The sequence below is a fragment of the Dama dama genome, chromosome 2 (genome assembly GCF_033118175.1).
Source record: "Dama dama isolate Ldn47 chromosome 2, ASM3311817v1, whole genome shotgun sequence".
Lineage (NCBI taxonomy): Eukaryota > Metazoa > Chordata > Mammalia > Artiodactyla > Cervidae > Dama > Dama dama.
The window spans coordinates 42595221-42618502 of NC_083682.1; the positions used below are offsets into that span (position 1 = coordinate 42595221).

At 41.1% G+C, this 23282-nt stretch overlaps 1 protein-coding gene across 1 annotated transcript in view; it reads right to left on the reverse strand.

The window, feature by feature from the left end:
- Positions 1-2691: 2691 nt before the first annotated feature.
- CTSC (cathepsin C) overlaps positions 2692-23282 on the reverse strand; it is a 40669-nt gene continuing 20078 nt past the window's right edge. The window contains exons 3-7 of the mRNA XM_061120301.1: positions 20988-21154; positions 15941-16096; positions 12147-12262; positions 5602-5733; positions 2692-3602 (exon numbers count right to left, since the gene is read on the reverse strand). Of these exons, the coding sequence (XP_060976284.1) occupies positions 3100-3602; positions 5602-5733; positions 12147-12262; positions 15941-16096; positions 20988-21154 (1074 nt within the window). The 3' untranslated portion in view covers positions 2692-3099. The remainder of the gene's footprint in view (positions 3603-5601; positions 5734-12146; positions 12263-15940; positions 16097-20987; positions 21155-23282) is intronic.

A 23282-nucleotide genomic window follows, 5' to 3' on the forward strand; every position in this document is an offset into this window, starting at 1 on the left:
GTCACAAAGTTTTTGAAGATTTTTCTCTGTAGGTTTCTCTGTGCCATGTTCCTCTGTTTGTTCTTTACTCCCTTTAAAAAAACATCTCCGAACCCCCTCCTCTACCCTCTCAGTAGAGTTGAGCTTGTTTAACAGAAATACATCTCAGTTGCTTCCCCAAAGCAAAATATTATTTTACAATCTGAATTGGGAAAAAGATGACTTGAACAGTAACTAATAATCACATACTCCTTACTGGGTTCCAAGCACTGTTGTACATACTTTCCGTTCGTGAAGGCATTTAACCCTCAGAGCTCTGAGTAGATGCATACATCCTTTACTACCCAAATCTACTCAGTTCCTGAGATCAGGTTAGAAATCAGAGTTCAGTAAGTCTTAAAGGTCAGAGAAACTTCATTATCTGAATTTATCTTCGTTTACCCGCTTGGGATGGGGTAAGGCCTGACCTTAAATAAAGCAAATAATGTCATTCAAAAGTGCAAACCCATCTGGTTCCTTTATTGTAACAGCAAGGGTTTAGGAAGCGTTCACACAGGGATAGATATTTATCCCATCATCCCCGTTTTACAAATGAGGAAAAGGATGCACAGGCAGGTTGAGTAAGCTGCCCAAGGTTTCACAGCTTGTGTGGCAGAGCCAGAAATCTTTCCTAGGCACTAAAGCACCAGGGTCAGTATCAAGTTTGTGCTAGACTGCCCAGCTAAAGCTATTTTTTTCTTTGTGGCCAGTGGTATCATCAATGCACATTACCACTGGAGCTTTTCCGGGAATGTTTTTGAGGAGGCTTACCAGAATTCCCAAACTTTCTCAACAGACTTTGATGATATGTTCTGTTAGCACCAATATAAAGTTTTAAATAATGTAACTAGATACTTTTTGTAGTTTAATAGTTTAATGACATGGCTTGAGGAACCATGATGTTTCATTTAGTCAACATCTTGAATTAATTCCACCACTGCACATGAAATGGTGGTATTTCTCCTGTAGAGTCACAGGAAAAGCAGATGTCCCACAGCAGAAAAATGCAAGTTGGAGGGCAGTGTAATTGGAGCTATCTGGGAGATCCTGCTTGCAATCTCTGAAAACTTGGGGCCTCTTCAAACCATTGTTTGTCCTCAACTAACCATGGCTGTGTTTAGTCCTTTAATATTTCAAGTATTTAATGAATGATATGGGCAACAATTTTCCTTCAGAGCTCAGCCAGGGCCCTCATGAGATTATGCTAAAGCTTGGACATGCTCTCCCATGTGTCAGCTGACTGACGTCCGGATGAAAACCAAAGGATGGGCTCATGTTTACAGGTTAAAGAAAATCTTAGGTGGTAAGCTGATAGTGTCTTTATATATTTTAGTGAAAAATGAACTCCTGCTTCATTGTGAGGTCTATTTACACATTCATGTAGCAACAAGGCTAGGCATAAAGTAGGATTATAATTACATTCAATCAGTAACAAAGGAAATATACCTCCTTGGAAGTCTTCCAGATAATAAGGACTCTGTTTACACCTGCCATTCTGAGTGTCTGCCTCTTTGTCATCATGTGGTAAAATGGTTAAAGGTATATGGCCATGTGCCAGGAGCCACCCTTTAAACACAAGGCAAACTCCTGGAATACGCTTCAGTTTAAGAATAGTAAAAATGTCATTGAAGTGAATTGCAATGCAAAAAGGACATGAGGTTTAAGACAAAGCTCCGAGACTTAACACGTCAATGTGAAATTTCCAAGTACACACCTGGTATCCTTGGTGATTTTGGATCCTCTGGTGGAAAGTGCAGAGATTCAGTGTCTAAAGCACTCAAGGAGAGCCAGACTTCAAAAATCTAGGTTCTAGACAAGACTCATTTGACCTTGGATGAGTCACTTGCCCACTGAATGAGCCTTAGTTTCTTTTTCTGATTAAGAGAAAGGGAGACTGCATGATCTCTAGGGTGCCTGTCAGTTCTAGAAGGCTTGTGGTTCTTATTTATGGTTTAGAGCTTTGACTAATTTGCCTAATTTTGCCTAATCTATCATTTCTACTGGATCCTACCTGTTTACTCAGTGTGGAGGTTTCACATCTCTGAAATATCCCTTGCAGATCCCAAAGACCTGACCAAATCTAAACTGCTAAAATTCCACTTATTAGGCTATTACTGCTCAGCCAATGAAGACTAACCAATACCTTCAAGAGCAAGATACACCATAAAACATTTTAACCAATATCCAGACTCATCAAAACTCGAGTTTCTTTTCTCTATAATCCCTGGCTCCTCAAATATCCAGGAGGTAATTTTTCAGAGTTCATGCATGCACGCTCATTCACTAAGTCATGTCCAACTCTTTGTGACCCCATGGACTGTAGCCCGCTAGGCTCCTCTGTCCATGACATTTCCCAGAAAGTGATAACTGGAATGAGTTGCCATTTCCTCCTCCAGGGGATCTACCTGATCCAGGCATAGAAACTGCATCTCCTAAGTCTCCTGCATTGCATGTAGATTTTTTACCACTGAGCCACCGGGGAACAGTTCACTAGATTTTAATTGCATATACCCCCTACTGTAAATTTCATAATTTTGTTGTTTTTAGTTGAAATGCCCTGAAATGAGTTTTCTTTTTCAAGTATTTACGTACATGAAACAAATATAACAGAAGGAGTCAAGAGTAAAACTTCTCTTAAGCACATACTTAATTCCATAATACATATCACTTGAGTATTTTTAAAAATTTTTTAAATTTAATAACCATTGTCATATTTCCTCATGATGTATACAATTTAAAAATAAGTCTGTGCATTCAATGTAGATTTTTTAAAATACAGCATGTGTTTGAATCACAAAATGATTAGCAAAATCCATTACTTCATCATTCACCATCCTCCATCCTCCATAAAAACCTCATTGAAAAGAGTACTGAGGAAAGAGCAGACTGTTGTTCAATGGAAAAGTATATTAAAATTAAAATCAAGGGCACTTTTAATTGTAAAGGCACAAATCTTCACAGGAAGCTATCTATAATCTTTTGAAACTGCAGGAGCAATACTGTAAACGTCTCCAGTCTGTGAAGAAGGCATCTTCCCTTCCTGGCTGACGGCGGTCAGCATGAAACCCTGGGCGGTGCACCCTACAATTTCGGAATCGGGGTGGCCGCCAGCGCTATGCTTTCAATCGCACACTCGTCGGTTCCCCGGCGGATGCGGAAGTACCCGTCCTCACCCCAGTTAGTGCCCCAGCTGTTTTTCACAATCCAGTAATCCAGCCCAGAGGCCGCGTCGGTGCCGTAGCCCACGAGCAGCACGGCGTGATTGGTCAGCTCGAAGGGGTTGAAAGGGTCTCGCAGCCCCGTGTGCTGGTAGACGCCCTCGCGGTAGTGGAGGAAGTCATTGTAGACCTCAAAGGCGACGGCCATGGGCCCCCGATGGACCAGCTCCAGCTTCATCAGGGCTTCGTTGCAGCCCCCGTAGAAGCCGCCCACGTAGTGGTACTCGGAAGAGTAGTACCGGAAGCAGCCCTCTTTCGGTCTGCAGGGCGAATCCGTGCCCGTGTAGGGGAAGCAGTCCTCTTCCACCAGCCCGAAGTCCTGGGCATACTTCCCTGCGATGAGGTAAGGGAAGCCGCCTTCACAGCCTGCGGGGGAAGAACACACGGGGTTACCACCGTCTGTGAGACAGGGCTACGGGAGACACTGTCCCATTTCACCTGTTTCCTACCCCATTAATTCTTTTTTAAAGATTTATTTGATATGTGGCTGTGATGGGTCTTCGTTACTGCGTGCAGGCCTTCTGCAGCTGTGCCGAGCGGGGGCTCCTCCAGCTGCGGTGAGCCGGCTTCTCACTGCAGGGCCGCTCCGGTTGTGGACTCCCCTAGGTGTGGATCCTGGTCTTAGTTGTCCTGTGGCGCGTGGGATCTTCCCGGACCAGGGATAGAACCCGTGTCCCCTGCATTGGCAGGTGGCTTTGTTATCACTGAGCCACCAAGGAAGCCCACTGATTATTCTTACGTCACCCCTGGAAGTTGCTCTTTGCTTAAATACTGCTCCATTCGCCCTTCCATCAGCCATCTAGCTAACTATCCTGTCATCCCCATCTATCTGACACATTTATTTGGCCCCTGATGTAGAAGGTAGCTTCATGGTTAAGTGGGAGGCTCTGAAGCCTATATAGATTCAAATCCAATACTGAGTTGAGAATTTAATTTCTCTGTACCTCTGTTTACTTATCTGTAAAATATAGATAGCAATAGCACCTTCCTTGTAGGATTAAGTCATATAATCCATAAAAGCAATAAAACCTTATGATTACTGTCATTATTAAACAGGCAGACACTTCCTCAAGGAAGTCTTCTGTGACCATCTCCTGCAGAAAAGTCTGAATCGGGTCTCCATGTCCTTCCCTCCAGTCCTGGCCCTGTTATATCTCAGAGACACTGCAGGTTCAGTTCCAGACCACCACAGTAAAGCAAATATCACAATGAAGAAAGTCACACAAATGCTTTGTTTTCCCAGGGTATCTAAAAGTTATATTTACAGTTTACTGTAGTCTATTAAGTGTTCATATTTTCCAAAAGAAACAATACACACACCATAATTTTAAAATGCTCTATTGCAAAAAAAAAAAAACAAAACCCACTAACCATCACCAGGGCATTCAGTGAGTCATAATCGTTTTGCTGGGGGGAGGGTTGGAAGTATTTTGAGAATTACCAAAATGTGACAGAGAGACACGAAGTGAGCAGACGCTGCCGGGAAAACAGCGCCGACAGCCTGGCCCAGCGCGGGTCACCACGAACCTTCAATTCGTAAAAACACACTGCGTCTGAGAAGAGCAACACAAGCTATGCCCACATATACATCCGTAACCCTGTACTTTCTCTTCATTGTTCTCCTACTTACTAAATTTCCACTTTCCTCACTTCACTGTAAGCTTCATGAGGTTACTGTCTGGATACTTCAGAACCTTCAGGGCCCAGAAGTCACAATGGGGGTGTTTAATAAGTATTTCCGGAAGAATAAAAGGCTCACTGACAAATAACTATATACCAGCAGTTGCACCGGTGAACTGAGAAACTTTCAAGCAGCCAAATCTGGGGATGACAGCAGCAAACTTCAAAACGAGATGATTCCTCCCTGAATTCACTGGCTTTCTACATACCTTAGATATGCCCTGTTCTCAAAGCCTATGTACAAAACTTTTACCTCCTTCTAGAGAGAAACCAGTGTTCATACGCTTTCAGTAAGAATTAGGTTTCAGAGAGACACCTTATTTGGAACTGAAACTCATAGTTAGAAGCTGGGAGGTCTTCGAAATCCTATAGAACAGCTTCGCGTCTGTTCCTTGTCTCCATGCGGCATAACAGCTGCTCCTTCAGGGTTCTGAGCGCTGCCGGGTAATGTATCTAAGAGGCTCCAAAGAGCCCGTCCTTACTCACATTATAGCAATTACTGACACTGTGCTGGATGCTACAGTGAATTCCATGAGCAAGCACTAAGTAGTAAGCGGCAGGGCCAGAACTTGCACCCAGGTTTTCTGAGAGCAGACACTACGCTCTCTCGATCCCCCATCCTTATGGTTTTGCCAACAATGGCAAACTACACACAGCTCAACAGCGCCTGAAACGCAACACTTACCTTGAGCATACTGACTGCAAGACACAACCTCCTGAGGACTCAAGATTGGGGTCTGAGTATTGTTGGTTAGTATGCGGATTCTTGCTTCCATCATCCCCATAGAAGCAAACGAGTAGCAGCTTCCACAAGGCCCTGGTGATGGAAAAGGAAGACATATAACCTAAGAGACTTCGACGCCCTCAAGAAAAGCCAAAGGAAAAAAAAAAAAGGCAAAGAAAACCTGAGTGGATGACATACATTAATATAGCTTTATTGAGTGTTGCTGCTTTTGTTCATAAGGATTAGCACAATAAAGGAGATTCAGTCAACAAACACTATTGACCTTACAGGCAAATACTAAGATTTCAGCTTTTTCACCGAAAGGCAAACATTACTACATGGGACTTTCCTTGAGACTGCTTTGGGAGGGAAAAAAACCCCCTAGCTTCTGCAAAGTACTCGACAGTGTTCTTAATAATGAAGAAATGATGTACTGACACATCTGCAATGTTCTGAGCCATGAAATTGAAAGAACATTAGGGAGGAATACATATGAACTGAGCTTTTAAATATCTCCAGAGAGGTATTTTCTAAAGGAACTTGTTGGGTGGAATTAACTCTAAGAATGGCTCAAGGATAGGTGTATTATTATAGAGAACTGGATACAACCAGTGAAAATATAATAAAAAGAGTAATTATTATATAATGACCAATATGGTATTTAAGGTATTCAATAAGGAAGTAAAGATATTAAAGCAGATGGAGGTAGTGAAATTGAAAATAAATTGAAAAGTAGTTGGATGGAAGTAGGGGAGAAGGGAAAAGAAAACAGCTTAATTTAATATCTGAATGCTCTGGCAAAGACAAAATAAATTTATTAAGAAGTATATGCTAGGAATATAGTTGCTACTTCAAGAGAAGAAAAAATAATGTATTATGAGGTAATTTATATAAAGATATTTTTTATCTGCTTCTTCAATATGTGAGTAGAAGAAATATATACACAGAATAAAATATAGCATGTATGTAACAAAACTAGATTTCCACTTATTATAATTCCAGAAAGAAATGAACATAATTTTAATATCTCTAGTATAACATAGCCTCTTTTACTTCTGCCACTGATGTAAATTCTACATGGAGATATACTTGTACCAACCCCCCCAAAAGTGAAAGCTAGTCACTCAGTCGACCCAGGGATTGAACCCAAGTATCCTGCATCCAAGGTCTCCTGCACCCAAGACACTGCAAATTAAATGAAGTTGATATATTATTCAATTTACTAATAACTTTAAAAACCCCAAAAAACTAACAAAACTCATTCTACATAAAGAGAATGCTGCCTTTGTTCTCTTTAATAAATCTGAATTTAGTAATTTAGTGACTGCCTTCCTCAGAAAAATACTCATAACATTATACTTTAAAAATATGAGGGGCATCGTTTTTCTCTTCTCCAAGTAAATGTTCATTCATGTCCTTCCCTGAGAACAAAGGAAAGCCAGGATATTCGATGCTGTCTCCAGCGTGCTATGAAAGAAAGTCAAGAGTGTTAGTCGCTCAGTTGTGTCTGACTCTTTGTGGCCCTGTGGACCGTAGCCCACCAGGCTGTCTGTCCATGGATTTCCCCAGGCAAGAATACTGGAGGGGGTAACCATTCCATTCTCCGGGGGAGCTTCCCAACCCAGGGATTGAACCCAGGTCTCCCGCATTGCAGGGGGATTCATTACTATCTGAGCCACGAGGGAACATTCTAAACTCTACTTGAATTACTTAATACTGTTTTCCTCAAGCTAAACTAGGAATTCCCTTGAGTGTTTACAGGAAATCTGTCTTCTTCACCTTGATGCAATGAAGGAACTCAGTGCATCTCTGTAGAAAGAAGTCAAATTATGAACAAGCAGACACGTATTTATAGCCAGGAAAGAAAGTTATTTCAATGGAAACAGTCAATATTTCCTTTGATTCTGTTAGTGCCCTGTCACCCTTTAACTGCTACCATTTCTGAGGGTTCCCAAAATTCTCCCCATAAACATCTTAGATTTATCCATACTGCTTTTGCTACTGAGGCATCACCTAAATTGTGACAATTAGAAGGGAAACGTTTGGAAGGGAGCCTTGGAATTCATCTAGTGTACAATCTACTCACTTGACAATGCATACACTGAGACTCAGAAAGAGGCAATGACCTGGACAAAGTCACCAAACTAAAGGATGGCAGATGCCAGTACCTAGCTGCCTGCTAACACAGGAATACCATTTTCTTCCATTTACAGATCCATATCTACTTTAAAGAATTCTCAAATTTCCTTTCCCCATCTTCCAATTACTAGGTAGACCAAAATTAACTTGTCCATTTTGTTTTGGAAGCCATCTAAACAACACTACCCTTAGGATTCCTCTTTCACATGACGTAATGTCAGAGAACTAGATGAGTGACAATAAATGGCAAAGCCAATGTTCCTTTCACAAGACATCAGTAAATCACAAGAGAGTCTAGAAACAATGCCAATTCGGCCATTTAGCAGTCTTGGCCCATGGGAGCTGCAGAAATATTTCTTTTGGTTTTAAGTATTTAACCTTCATTATCAGCCCATCCAGCATCATGGGAGGGACAGGCCACATGTCCATTCCAGGACTCAGAATGTGCTATTACCAGAAAAATTACAAGGAGGAGGGAAGGAAATAACCTTCCTCAAGCCTCTGATGTTCCCAGAAGGCCAGCTGCCGAAGTAATTAACTTGTCTTCAAAAGTCAAGGCCAGAGTCTAGCTTCCAAAAGGACCGTTTTCTCTTAAGAAGATTATAGGGCAACAAAGAATGGGAGGGCTTTCCTGGTGGAGCAGTGGTTAAGAATCAGCTCGCCAATGCAGGAGATAAGAGTTCAACTCTTGGGCTGGGAAGACCCCCTGGAGGAGGAAATGGCAACCCACTCCAGTATTCTTGCCTGGGAAATCCCGTGGACAGAGGAGCCTGGCGGGCTACAGTACATGGGGTCATAAGAGTCGGACAGGACTTGGCAACTAAACAACAACAACAAAAAGAAACGAGTGAGGAGGGGAGCTGGCCCAGGCAGAGTTCTGCAGTGATCAAGTTTCCACACTCTCAAATAGCTACTGTGATTGGCACACAGCTCAACGGCACTCAGCCTTCACCCTCTGGCAGCGGCGAGCACACTGAACCGGTAGTAAGGAGTCAGGATTCCTTTTTGCCCTTCCCGCTCACCCCATCACTCAGCTCTGTGGCTGGGCGACTCACATGACCTTTCTGACACTTCTTTTCATCTTGGGTGTAAAAGGAATGGGGTGGATCAGTTTAAGGCCCCCGCCTTCCAGCTTTAGTATAAACAGTGGTTAGAACAAGACTAATGAACTTGATTTTTAAAGTCAGGAAACCACTCTGCATTTCCTAATTAATGTGACCTGAAAGACACTCCCCTTCTCTCTTGACGACACAATAATAAAGACAGCGCAACTGGGAGATGAACAAGGAAAGTCGTCTCTTCCAATTTCGGAGCTCTCCTCCCTCTCACACGCAAAGTAAACCTGAGCTGTGAGGCTGGTGCTTAAACTTACCCTAACAAGTTCAGGGTAAACGTTTATCCCCCCACCCAGGACTTTTTTTTTTTTTTTCATTACTGTTAATTTGCTGAGTAGAGAAAAGTTGTGAATTCCCTGAACTGCGGGTAATTTTGAATTCTATAGGACACTGGTGTATTTAAGTTAGTGGAAACTTCCAAGTAGCCCGGTTAGTAGGAAGAGAAAATATTTTTTTTTCATAACCTAAAGTACAGAACACCACAAAGAAGTCAAAAGAGGAACCACTGAGTACATTATTTTCTCAGATACCTGACAAGATACCACGGATGAGGGATCAATTTAAAAAGCAATGAATCACTCAAAGCCCTCTGCTTTTAAATTGTCCATGTCTATACAAACCATATTTATAACACTCAAAGAATATGGAATATTACAGACAACAACAGCTTTTACTGAGCTACAAGAGAGATACTGTCAAAGAATCTGGGGTTAGAAAGTCTGATTTCCTTCGAATTATTATCTCATCACTAGTCAATCAAACCTTTTTGGGAAGTGAGCTGAACTAAATTTTTCTTCCAACCTTCTCTTAATGAATTTTTTAAATACCCTACTTAAAGCAGTTATACTGTATCTTAATATTTTGTTTGTAAATAAATCTTGCTAAGCTGTAGTCTCTACAACAAAGGATTGTATCATATTAGTCTTCACATCCTCAGCCTCTAAACAAAACTTCCTGACATGTTAGATATTCTATAAATACAACACAGTGGAAACAACGGTATCTGCTAAGCCCTCAACAGTAAACATGTAGTATCTACTTAATCCTCTCCAGTAAGGACAGGAAACCTATTTGATGACAGAATAAATTTTAATCCTCTCTTAACATCAAATCTTTTTAACTTATTTTCCATTCATTTCTCAATTACCTTTAAATTTCTCTCATTTCCAATCCCTGCTTTTCAAAGAAGCTGTCCCCAGGAAAGGTAGGGATGGATTTCAGGACCCACACTTTCTCTGGAGCCAAAGAGCCCAAGAATAACTGGCACAAAGGAAAGACAAAGAGCTGAGATGTCTCTTTACCTCCAGGGTCAGATAAAGGACAGGAGCCCTGCCGCTGCAAGACTTGCCCAAAGCCCCATACATTCAGAACAGTCTCCAACAATGCAGTGGGGATGAATTGAAGGGGTGGCGGTGAATACTGAGAACGGGGAGAGGCTGATTACTGAATTTTTAGGAAAGGGGAAGGAAAATTTATCTTTGGGTGCTATTAATTTTTAATCCTTTCAGGAGACACCAATCAGAATGTTTCCAGACAGCAAATACTACACCCACTTTATAGTAACAAATCAGTCCTGTGTACTACAATTGTCTTCCAAATGAGCTTAGAAGTAATAAACCTGAGCATTGTATAAATGATTCTCCAATCACTGTTGGCTAAAATTTAGGATAAGGTAATTTGCTCTCAAGTGCTATTACAGGCAATGTTATTAAATCTACTCATACTCTATCTAATTTTCAGAAACAACTAACAAAATGCAATTATAGTGATAATGCTGGTAAACATTCCACCAGGAAGCTGAGTTAATACTTACCATTACATGTCATATCCTGATGTAAAGTTAACTGAAAGATCCTTACACAATTCAAAAAATCTACTTCATCAGCAAAAAAAAAATATTAAGGATTTGTTTTCTGGGCTCCTACAAAATTAGACTGCAAGGAGATCCAACCAGTCCATCCTAAAGGAGATCAGTTCTGGGTGTTCATTGGAAGGACTGATGCTGAAGCTGAAACTCCAATACTTTGACCACCTCATGCAAAGAGTTGACTCATAGGAAAAGACCCTGATGCTGGGAGGGATTGGGGGCAGGAGGAGAAGGGGATGACAAAGGATGAGATGGTTGGATGGCATCACCGACTCGATGGGCATGAGTTTGAGTAAACACCGGGAGTTGGTGATGGACAGGGAGGCCTGGCGTGCTGCGATTCACGGGGTCAACAAAGAGTCGGACAGGACTGAGCAACCGAACTGATAATTAGACTAATGGTGGGGGAGGGGTGGGGGAAGAGTGAGTGGACACTTAAAGAAGGATTCCAGAATAAAGAAGATACGGTGTGTGTGCGTGCGCGTGCACACACACACACACACACACACACACACACTGGAATACTACTCAGCCATAGAAAAGAATGAAATAATGCAATTTGGAGCAACATGGATGAAGCTAGAGATTATCATACTAAGTAAATCAGCCATCCAGGCTCCTCTTCATGGGGATTCTCCAGGGATGAATACTAGAGTGGGTTGTCATGCCCTCCTCCAGGGAATCTTCCCAAACCAGGGATCAAACCCAGGTTTCCCACATTGCAGGCATTCTTTACAGACTGGGCCACCAGGGAAGCCCAAGAATACTGAGCAGGTAGCCTATCCTTTCTCCAGGGGATCTTCCCAGCCCAGGAATCGAACCCGGGTCTACAAATAACATATGATATCACTTATTCATATCACATATTCAATATCTTAAACTATAATGGAAAAGAATCTGAAAAAGTACATATAAACTGAATCACTTTGCTATACACCTGAAACTAATACACATTCTAAGTCAATTATATTTCAGTTTAAAAAATGAAAGATTCCAGCAAACCATCTGCAGAAGGAAGACAAGAAAGGCTAATCTGAGCTACAATTCTTTGTTTCTATAGAAGTCTCTGTGACTCGGAGGGCAAATGAGTTTGGCTTATATACCACTCTAATGAATTTCACTAGCTATCTAGAACACATACTGAGAAGGACACCGAGGAAATGCTGGGCTCAGCTGGAGAGATTATGTATTACCAGTGTCTGTCAAGGATAGAAGAAGAAGAAGTGAGTATTCATTAGCTATAGATTTTCTATTTCTTTACTAAAGTAGATCATACCAGTTTCATCTCTGTATCCCCAGAATGTGACAGCCTGGTACACAGTAAATGTTCAATAAATATTTCAGAATGAATTAATAAAAAAGAAAAAAAATCAGACATTTTTTACCTTGGTTTCGAACAGGAGTAACAAAATTGATACCATGAACATTTCTCCAATCCCAGGATTTTGGCAAATGCAAAATTTTTTCCTGTATTTCAGCAGTTATTGGTGCAGGTTTGGGCCTAGGATGGAAATAGACACTTGACATCAATAGGTAAGTCTTTCCTTTGAGGATAATTTCCTAACCTTTAATCCCATAATTTCAACCACCTGGCTAGCTAGGATGTAGATTCAGATCCAAAGAACACTTGTCCATCAGTGTTTCAATGTGTCTATTATACAAAAATGTGTCTATTATACAATGTGTCAATTATACAACTAAGTTATACAGATTGCCCATTTCTTTTTTTTTAAACTGTTACAATTATTTATTTTTCAATTTATTTATTTGGCTATGACTGGTCTTAGTCCTGGCATGCAGGATCTTTAGTTGCAACACGTAGGGTCTAGTTCCTTGACCAGGGATTGAACCCAGGCCTCCTGCATTGGGATCACAGTGTCTCAGCCACTGGCTACTGGGGAAGTCTCAAAATTACCCATCTATTTTTCAGGATCTAGTAATTTTCCCCTGTGAAACAATATTGGTTTTATATATTGTCATTGCTAGTTTTAGTATGCCTAAATAACAGCATTCTCTGACTTTTCATAGATTTTGACCCAAAAAAGTAGATACGGGAAATTGAAGATGGCCTACAAAGGATTTAGAGAAAACAGAGGAATTACTGATGTTTGACTCTACACAGGGTGGTGATGGTAGTCACAAAAGAAGTGAAAGGCAAAGAAATACAGGATGTAAGTAGAAGAAGGCAGACCAGGTCAATAAACAGATAACAGTCAGACACAAAAACACCTACAATGGCTTCACCACTTCCTAGCTGTGTGACACTGGTCAAAGAACTTAACATCATAAATGGTATGTTTCTCTACAATTTCAGCAGCTTCGGTTTCAGAGATTCAGGTTAAGAATCTCTAAGACTTTCTATTATGTCATCGGATTCTTTCAACAGATCTAAAGGAGATCCGTCCTGGGTGTTCATTGGAAGGACTGACGCTGAAGCTGAAACTCCAATACTTTGGCCACCTCATGCGAAGAGTTGACTCATTGGAAAAGACCCTGATGCTGGGAGGGATTGGGGGCAGGAGGAGAAGGGGACAACAGAAGATGAGATGGCTGGATGGCATCACCGACTCGATGGACATGAGTTTGAGTAAACTCCGGGAGCTGGTGATGGACAGGGAGGCCTGGCGTGCTGCCATTCATGGGGTCACAAAGAGTCAGACACCACTGAACAACTGAACTGAACATATATACAAAAATGTTACTGAAAAGCAGGCAGCTAGACCACAATGTCTCGCTTCAACATTTCCCACTTCTATCTCCTTATCTTAAGCCTTCTATGGAGACTTATTAGCCTTGAAAACAGGGCTTCATAAATCTCTCCCTTCTCTAAAACCAAGGTGGTTGGGTGGAAAGAGAACAAAATCAAGTACAGGAGTTCTTCAGAAACGTGGCACCTGACCCGTGGCCATGCAGCTGTGTGCAGGAGCCCTGGACTCCTCCCTAAGGCTCCATCCAACACTGATCGCACCTCCTCCGGATGGCTATGAACAGCTCTCAACTTTCGGTCTCACACAGACACAGACAGGATGGCTCTTTCCCTTTAGTGAATCCGAGAAGAGATACAATATACTCCCTTTCTGAATTCTGACTAACCAGAACATCCGGTAGACTAGTCACTGCTTAGAATATGCTATGAGAAACATTGTACAAGATTTTTTTTTTTTTTTTGAGACAGGGGTAGAATTACTAGAGAATGCGAGAGAATGCTATCAGTTGGACAGGAAAAAAAACTCCATACAGTCTCAGAGTAGAAAAATCTCAGATTATGATTATTAGTCTGCAGAAGAAAAACTCAGCAATGAATCTTATTGCTGTTGTTCATTTGCCAAGTTGTGTCCTACTTTGTGACCCAATGGACTGCAGTACGCCAGGCTCCTCTGTCCTCCACTATCTCCTGGAGTTTGCTCAAATTCATGCCCACTAAGTAGGTGTGCTATTTAACCATATAATCCTCTGATGGCCCCTTCTCCTCCCGCCCTCAATCATTCCCAGCATCAGGGTCTTTTCCAATGAGTTGGCTCTTTGCATCACGTGGCCAATGTATTGGAGCTTCAGCTTCAGTGACAGTCTTTCCAATGAATATTCAAGACTGATTTCCTTTAGGAGTGACCTCCTTACAGTCCAAGGGACTCTCAAGAGTCTTCCCTAGCACCACGATTCAAAAGCACCAATTCTTTGGCATTCAGACTTCTTTATCATCCAACTCTCACATCTGTACATGACTACTGGAAAAACCATAGCTTTGACTATATGGACCTTTGTTGGCAAACTGATATCTCTGCTTTTCAATACACTGTCTAGATTTGTCGTAACTTTCCTTCCAAGGAATCTTTTAATTTCATGGCTGCAGTCACCATCCTCAGTGATTTTGCAGCCCAAGAAAATTAACCCTTCTATTTGTCATGAAATGGTAGGACCATATGACATGATCTTAGTTTTCTAAACGTTGAGTTTTAAGCCAGCCTTTTCACTCTCCTCTTTCACCTTCATCAAGAGGCTCTCTAGTTCCTCTTTACTTTCTGCTATTAGAGTGGTAAATAGTTGATATTTCTCCCAGCGATCTTGATTCCAGCTTGTGATTAATCCAGTCTGGCATTCGTCCAGCAATGTATTTTAGTTAACCATTATTCTATCAGTGGTCTGTTTAAACAAGAAAACTTGAACAAAGGACTCTATAGCAATTAAGAAAATAATCATTATAATCTCTGAATATTAGAAAATGCTTTGATATACTAAAAGAAAATAACCTAGCTACACAATTTATTGAGTCCCATCAGCTTTCCCAATTGGTTTTCCTACCCTTCAGTTACATCAGTTTCTCCTGCAGCAAGGTATGGCATTACAAGAATGTCATTGGCCATTTAATAAATGTTAAGGGACTACATATGCTAAATTCAGCTATAGTTTTCAGGGAATTAAAGAAATCTACGAAACTCCTGACTATGTAAATTCAAAGAATGATATAATTTCCCATCAGATGCATATCATGGGGTATGTAAACTAAGATGGGAAATGCCACTTCTGGCTGAAGGCAGGAGAAGTATATTGATAAATATGTAACTTTTTTTTTTTTTTGCTGGACCTCAAAACTGAGAAAGGATTTTGAGATTTTTACAGGTGGCAAATTTGATGGTTTTTATAGGCAAGTTCAGGGGTGTGTGAGGCAAAGAGAGTTTCATGAATGGCGGTAGATGAACGTTTTCAGTAATTTTTTGTCGTATTGTTTGAAAGCAGGTCAAGGAGGTAAACAGTTGTCAAATTTAGATGGTTTTGATTACCAGGCTAAATTTACTCCTGAGACAACAGGTAGTAACCTGATCACAGCTGAATATAGTAAGATATACCTGGTAGTATTTCATAGAGTGGCTAAGCATGGGGACAGGGAGGGACAGAGATCAAAAGGACAGAAGGCAGGAAGCTGATCCATCATACAGGCGAGAGATGACAAGGCCCTCCAGCCAAAGTGGAGAAACGGGAAGAGAGCAAAGCCCATAAACAGGACCTGGAGAACATCAGAACACGTGTGAACAGAAGAGGGGCATGGTCAGAGAAAAGATGATATAAACATTGCAGCCGGGATGACCAATAAAGCAGTGAGCAACCCAAGGAGGGCTGGTTAGAAGGGAGGATATCAATCAACACAGATCTTTATTCGTGATAGAGAGATGTGCTTTATTACCTTGGAATTCTCCGGCTGTGGCCACCACCTCTCCTGATCATCTCTTTTAGGGTAAGACTCTCATATTCCACATATGGGGCGGCAGTCCAAGACTTCTGAATGGCATTGATAGCTTTCACAAAGTCATGGTTATATCTGTAGAGCCTATTAGAATACCTGCCAACAAAAGTAAGATGGCTTCAGATACACTCTTTACCGATGTAAATAGATCCCATTAAAATAGGCACTCATACTCTAGGCCTGAGTGTAAAGTGATCTAATCTTTCAGGAAGGCAACTGGGCATATCAGTCTCTATATCTGTACATTTATATCCGCAGCCTAGAACTGGAATGTGTCCTATGAAAATAAAATTTAAGTGAACTAAGATAACTGTATAAGGATGTTCAGTGAAACACTTTTATACTAGTAATAGATTATAATCATAAATTCTAAAAGAAAGAATGGATTAAATAAATAATGGCACTTCATTTGCTATACAGTTTATTCAGTAAAAATGTCTGAGAGATTATTTAGTGATATGGGAGAATGTTCACGCTATATTAGACAAAAAAGCAGACTATCAAAGAAGTTGACACAGCATGGATCAATTTTTGTGAAAGTGTACATTTATATTGATACTATAAAGTACATACAACCAAGGTTATCTCTGAGTGGTAACACAGAATCACACCTCTATTAATACAATTTCTACAATGTACCTTTTAAACTTGGCAATGATAAAAAAAGGTGGGGAAGACAGCAAAACTGTATTCAATGTGTATATGTGGCACAGTGGAAAAGAATCTGCCTGCTAATGCAGGAGGCAAAAGAAACTCAGGTTTGGTCCCTGGGTCGGGAAAATCCCCTGGAGGGGGAAATGGCAACCCACTCTAGTATTCTTGCCTGGAAAATTCCATGGACAGAAGAGCCTGGGGGGATACAGTTCATGGGGCTACAAAGAGTTGGACACAACTGAGCACACACACATCACCTTTTAAATTTTGCAATAATAAAAAAGGGGGTGGGGTGAAGTACAGCAAAACCGTATTCAATGTATATATAGCAAGGCAAGTATTAGAACCACTTGATGAAAAAAAATTTGTTCCATATGGACAAGGTTTATATCCTTGTCACTCAGATTTGGTTCTTGAGCCAGTATCAGCAGAAGCACCTGGAGGCTTGCTAGAAATGCAGAATCTAAATGTCAATCCAGGCCACCTGAATCAGAATCTACATTTTAACAGGATTCCCAGATGATTCACAGCAACATTAAAGACTGAAAGGCTCTGGTTTAACTGATGCCAAATGCTTGGACAGAAATGTAAACAAATCTAATACACAAAGAGCATGTTTACCAAGGCAAAAGATTGAGGGAGTTGATTATTCATTTAACTTAAACATGTATTACACCTATGTGCCAGGTGCCAGGAATTACAGAATTCACCATGTTATTTCTACTAAAAAAAGGTTCTATGACTTAAGTATGACTCACTATCCATATAGTGTATGGATAACTTCATACACTATACATACATATAAGTTATACATATAGGGAATAAGTTATACTTATTATATGTTATGTAAGTTGTTATATAACTTACTATATAAGTTATATTCACTCTAAGTTATACATATAGTGAATGTATAACTTCCATTAACATTCAGTTATACAAAGCAAGGTATACCTAACCTGAGTAACTTCAGGCATACTGTGAACTATTCTTTCTCTTTTAATTCAGATGTTCACAGAGAGAGTATTGAGATATAACCAAACAACCTGGAAGCATTGGAAATAATAACAAAAATGTGCAATTACATTGATAATGTTTTAACATTTTTATCAAAATACTTTCCCACTTTTTTCAAAGTGCGAAACCAGAGAGGTACATTTACTAAACATAAAACTCTCTGTATTCTATTTTCGACAAACTAACAAACAACAAAACCCAGTTACAGTTGTTTTTTCTTAAAACACAGGTTCAGTTCAGTTGATCAGTGGTGTCCGACTCTTTGCGACCCCATGAACCGCAGCACGCCAGGCCTCCCTGTCCATCACCACTCCCGGAGTTTACTCAAACTCATGTCCATCGAGTCAGTGATGCCATCCAACCATCTCATCCTCTGTCGTTCCCTTCTACTTCCACCTTCAATCTTTCCCAGCATCAGGGTCTTTTCCAATGAGTCAGTTCTTCGTATCAGGTGGCCAAAGTATTGGAGTTTCAGCTTCAGCATCAGTCCTTCCAATGAACACTCAGGACTGATTTCCTTTAAGATGGACTGCTTGGATCTCCTTGCAGTCCAAGGGACTCTCAAGAGTCTTCTCCAACACCAAAAGAAACATGTTTTAAATTGTAAATATCTATCCTGAGATTTGATCATTAAGAGCTGAAAGAGACCTTGACAGTAACTTAGTCCTAAATGTTTATCTTACAAGTGAGGCAACATAGATTCTGAGCACTCTGGTTGTAGCTTCTTCACTAAATGAGGCAATGCTTGAAATATCAGAAAAGTACATAGTACACAGTATATCCTAAATGGTAGAGTGAAAAGTGAGCAGCTTCATAGGAAATGTGTCACTCAAGGGTCAAGCCAAGCAAAGCAACTTAAAATCTATGTTCAAATGGAGGGGATGAATTGGTCTAAATCTTGGGGGGGTGCCTCCCCATACAAGAGCAATCTGTCCTCTTTGAACTCATATCCCCCTTTTCTGCTGCGGAGTCCTTCACCCCCTGTGTGGCCTGGCTTTGGGTGATCTGCTCATATACACTTTCAGGGGATTTCACAGTCAAATAAAACAGAAAATATCCTACCAATAATATTTATCTTTTCCTTCCAAACTAATAAAGTCTGAAATCTCTTGTGTGGCTCACAGTGGCTTACACTGGACCTGACTTAAGAAAAATATTAACTGTCTGTTATAAGCTAAATTCATGTGTTCACGTCCTAAACTTCAGTATATCAAAATGTGACTATATTGAGAGACATGGCCTTTAAGGGGGACATCAAGGTTAAATGAGGTCACATGGTTGGGCTCTATTCCAGTATGACTGGTGTGTGTATGTGTGTGTTTGCTCAGTTGTGTCCGACTCTTTGTGACCCTATGGACTAAAGACTGCCAGGCTCCTCTGTCCCTGGGATTTCCCAGGCAAGAATACTGGAGCAGGTTGTCATTTCCTTCTCCGAGGGGTTTTCCCGACCCAGGATCAAAGCCAAGTCTCTTGCATCTCCTGCACGACCCGGTGGATTCTTTACCACTGAGCCACCTGGGAAGGTCACATGACTGGTATACTAGTAAGAAACGGAGATTAGAACACAGACAGGCTGAGTGTGTAGGGACAACGGTTAGCAGCCACCTGCAAGCCAGGGACAGAACCCTCAGAAGAAACCAAAGCTGCTGACACCGTGACCTTGGACTTACAGCCTCCAGAACTATGAGAAAATAAATCTCTGTTGCTTAAACCAGTCTGTGTGATCTGTTATGTTAGCCTCAGCAAACTAAAATATTACATAAATACTAAGAACTTTAAACTCAGTTATTTATTGCCTTGTTTAAGATTTATGTTCGATTAGTATCGCCTATATTTGATGCAAAATAAACGTATGTATCTGCAAGGATTCTGCAGCATCTCATTGTGCTGTGCTGAGCTAAGTCACTTCAGTCTTGTCCAACTCTTTGCAATCCCAAGGACTGTAGCCTGCAATCTGTCCATAGGATTTTCCAGAAAAGAATACTGGAGTGGGTTGCCATTCCATGCTCCAAGGGATCAAACCCGTGTCCCTTATGTCTCCCTCACTGGCAGGCAGGTTCTTTACCACTAGGGCCATCTGGGAAGCCTGCAACATCTTATTACGTGGCAATAATAAAATGATTTTTCTGTATTAAGATTAGTTCAGTCACTCAGTCGTGTCCAACTCCTTGTGACTCCATGGACTGCAGCATGCCAGGCTTCCCTGTCCATCTCCCAGAGTTTACTCAAACTCATGTCCATCGAGTCAGTGATGCCATCCAACCATCTCATCCTCTGTCGTCCCCTTCTCCTCCTGCCCTCAATCTTTCCCAGCATCAGGGTCTTTTCCAATGAGTCAGCTCTTCACATCAGGTGGCCAAAGTACTGGAGTTTCAGCTTCAGCATCAGTCCTTCCAATGAACACTCAGGACTGATCTCCTTTAGGATGGACTGGTTGGATCTCCTTGCAGGCCAATGGACTCTCAAGAATCTCCTCCAACACCAGAGTTCCAAAGCATCAATTCTTTGGCACTCAGCTTTCTTTATAGTCGAACTCTCACATCCATACATGACTCATGGAAAAACCATAGCTTTGACTAGATGGACCTTTGTTGGCAAAGTAATGTCTCTGCTTTTAATATGCTGTCTAGATTGGTCATAACTTTGCTTCCAAGGAGTAAGTGTCTTTTAATTTCATGGCTACAGTCATTATCTGCAGTGATTTTGAAGCCCCCAAAAATAAAGTCTGTCACTGTTTCCCCATCTATTTGCCATGAAGTGATAGGACCGGATGCCATGATCTTAGTTGGTAGTTTTAAGTCACCTTTTCCACTCTCATCTTTCACTTTCATCAAGAGGCTCTTTAGTTCTTCACTTTCTGCCATAAGGGTGGTGTCATCTGCATATCTGAGGTTACTGATATTTCTCCCAGCAATCTTGATTTTAGGTTGTGCTTCATCTAGCCCAGCATTTTGCATGATGTACTCTGGATATAAGTTAAATAAGCAGGGTGACAATATACAGCCTTGACGTACTCCTTTCCTGATTTGGAACCCATCTGTTGTTCCATTTGCCTGCATAAGTCACTGCAATTCTATGGTTCTTTATATAAATATTCTTTAAAGCCCTCATTGCTCCATTACTTTTGAAGTATTTTGAAAAAATACTTTCTTCTCTCAGTTAAATCACTCAACGTATTTTTCCATTTTACATACATGGCTTGTGTTTCTAAGTCAAATAAAGTTAATATAATCAAATTAAATTTTCCAAGTATTAATATAGACACATCCTTATAAACACCATAAAAAACTAAATGGATCTTTCATTGACGACAACTCACGTTTCCTCAAGACCCACAAGGCGTGCTGTGTTCACGTTCACGTTCTTCGAGGTATTTCCTGTCTTCCTTCCAGTGAAACAGGCCCAGTTCCGGCCCAGCACGTCATGGACCCAGCCAGTCATGGTCTCGTGGCAGTAACTGGTTACCTTGCCGCCCTCTTCTTTATACTGCAATCAGACAAGAGAAGGAAAAGCCCCATGAGCCTGTTCTCTCTCAGGTCCGTTTCCTGGTCTCTCATTCACAGTAACGATGCCTCTTTTTTGTTTCACCTGAGGGGTCGCCTCTGTCAGCCAAAACAAAAACTGAGAGGTTTCAGTCTGAGAACTATTCTAGAAGAGGAAGAGAAAGAAACACTTCTAGGATTAGCATCACTGACCACTGAGAAAAATTTGCCCAACCAACACTTCAAGAGAATGAAAGGCAGGTAAAGAAAATAATATTTTTAAGGCAGATGCATTCCAAGGCACTTTACTAAAGTTACCTCATTTAATCTTCATGGCAAGCCTCTGAGGAGATCGGCACTAATAACCCCAATTGACCAGTGAGTAAGCGGAGGCTCATCTCAGAGACAGCAAGCAGTCCCTACCTATGGTAACAGAGCTGTGACGGGGCAGAAACAAAAAAGCCTGCTCACTTTCTCAGACTAGTCCACTCAGAGAAGAGGCAGTCCAGCAAAATACAAAAACCTTTCAAAGAATTCAAATTTTTTCTTCTGTCAACCTCCCAACTTCTTAGCAAATTCTAATCATGAGGGAGTTAAAATGTCCTAATTATTAAATATTCTCTCCACTTTATTTCACTAACACAGCCTGTTGTTTTATACCAGTGTTGATACTGAAAAATAACTACAGCTGCTCCTTGAACAGTGCAGGGGCACCAATACACCACAGGCAAAAATCCACACATAATTTTTCAGTCATCCATCTGTATCCTGGGTGCTGCGTCCAAGGAATCAACCAACCTTGGCTCATGTAGTATACTGTAGTGTGTGTTTATTTTTTAAAAATCTGAATATAAGTGGACCTGTGCAGTTCAAACCTATGTCATTCAAGAATCAACTGTATAAAGTGACAGATCAATAACTCAGATACTTTGGCTCCAGAGCCTTAAAAAACCCCCATGTTTTAATATATCCTTATGGAGGAAGGATATATAATCCTGAATGAAAGTAGAAAGCATGGGAGGAGGAAAAAAAAATGCATGGTAAATTTTTTTAAGAAGCGACTTGAATACAGACAGTTTCAGGCACTGACTTCATGGAACAGAAGCACAAAAGCAGTCAAAGGCAACATAAACATGAGCACAGGCAGCTGTGTTCAATGCTTTTCTTTACAAAGGCACACAGTAGGTTGGTTTCGGCCCACAGGATGTAGCTTGTGGACTCGTAATCTAACATAAAGGATACTACTTTACCTGTGCTAGGTGGTTTGAGTAAGGGCCAAACAGTAAATATTTTAACATTTGCAGGTTATAAGGCTTCTGTCATTATCACTCAACCCTGCCCTTGCAGTGTGAGAGGTACACCAGAAATACATAAAGGAATGAACCACAGTCTGTTCCAACTAAACTTCATTTACAAAAACAGACCCATGGTTTGCAAACCCCAAGTTTAAAAGAATGTATAAGCTGAACTACACTTAAAGGTAAAACTACCTTACTGCATCTGAATCTCTGAATTCAAATTATATTTAGGCGTAGAGTAAGAAAGGCTTCCCTCGTGGCTCAGTAGTAAGGAGGCTGCCTGCCAATGCAGGAGACGTGGGTTTGATCCCTGGTGTGGGAAGAAGAAAATGGAAACCCACTCCAGTATGCTTGCCTGGAGAACCCCAGGGACAGAGGGGCCTGGTGGGCTACAGTCTGTGGGATTGTGAAGTCAGATATGACTTAGTGACTGTATAACAACATGGAGTTTAAAATGCATGGTCTTAGAATCCACAAGAGCTAGGTCTGGATGCTGGGATTCACCGCCCAGTAGGCTGCACTGGGTGAGTGACTGCGGGATCCTCACATGTACATTTTGCTCTGTCTTGGTGCTTCATGATACTGTGAAGCTCGCGTCCCTACCCTGAGCTAAGAATATCTCCACGAGCATAGGTTTGACTCACCATTCCTCATGTTCCTGCTAAAGCCCCAACTTAGGACAAAGGAACACTGAAATAAAAGTCTAGGATATGATTGGGCTGCAACTCTGGAGGGTATGTCACGTGAAAAAGTTCATAAAGTTCTTATTTATCATGCTGAAGTACCTGAAACTATTTTCATTGATCAAAACCATCTAACGTTGGTGGCCTCATA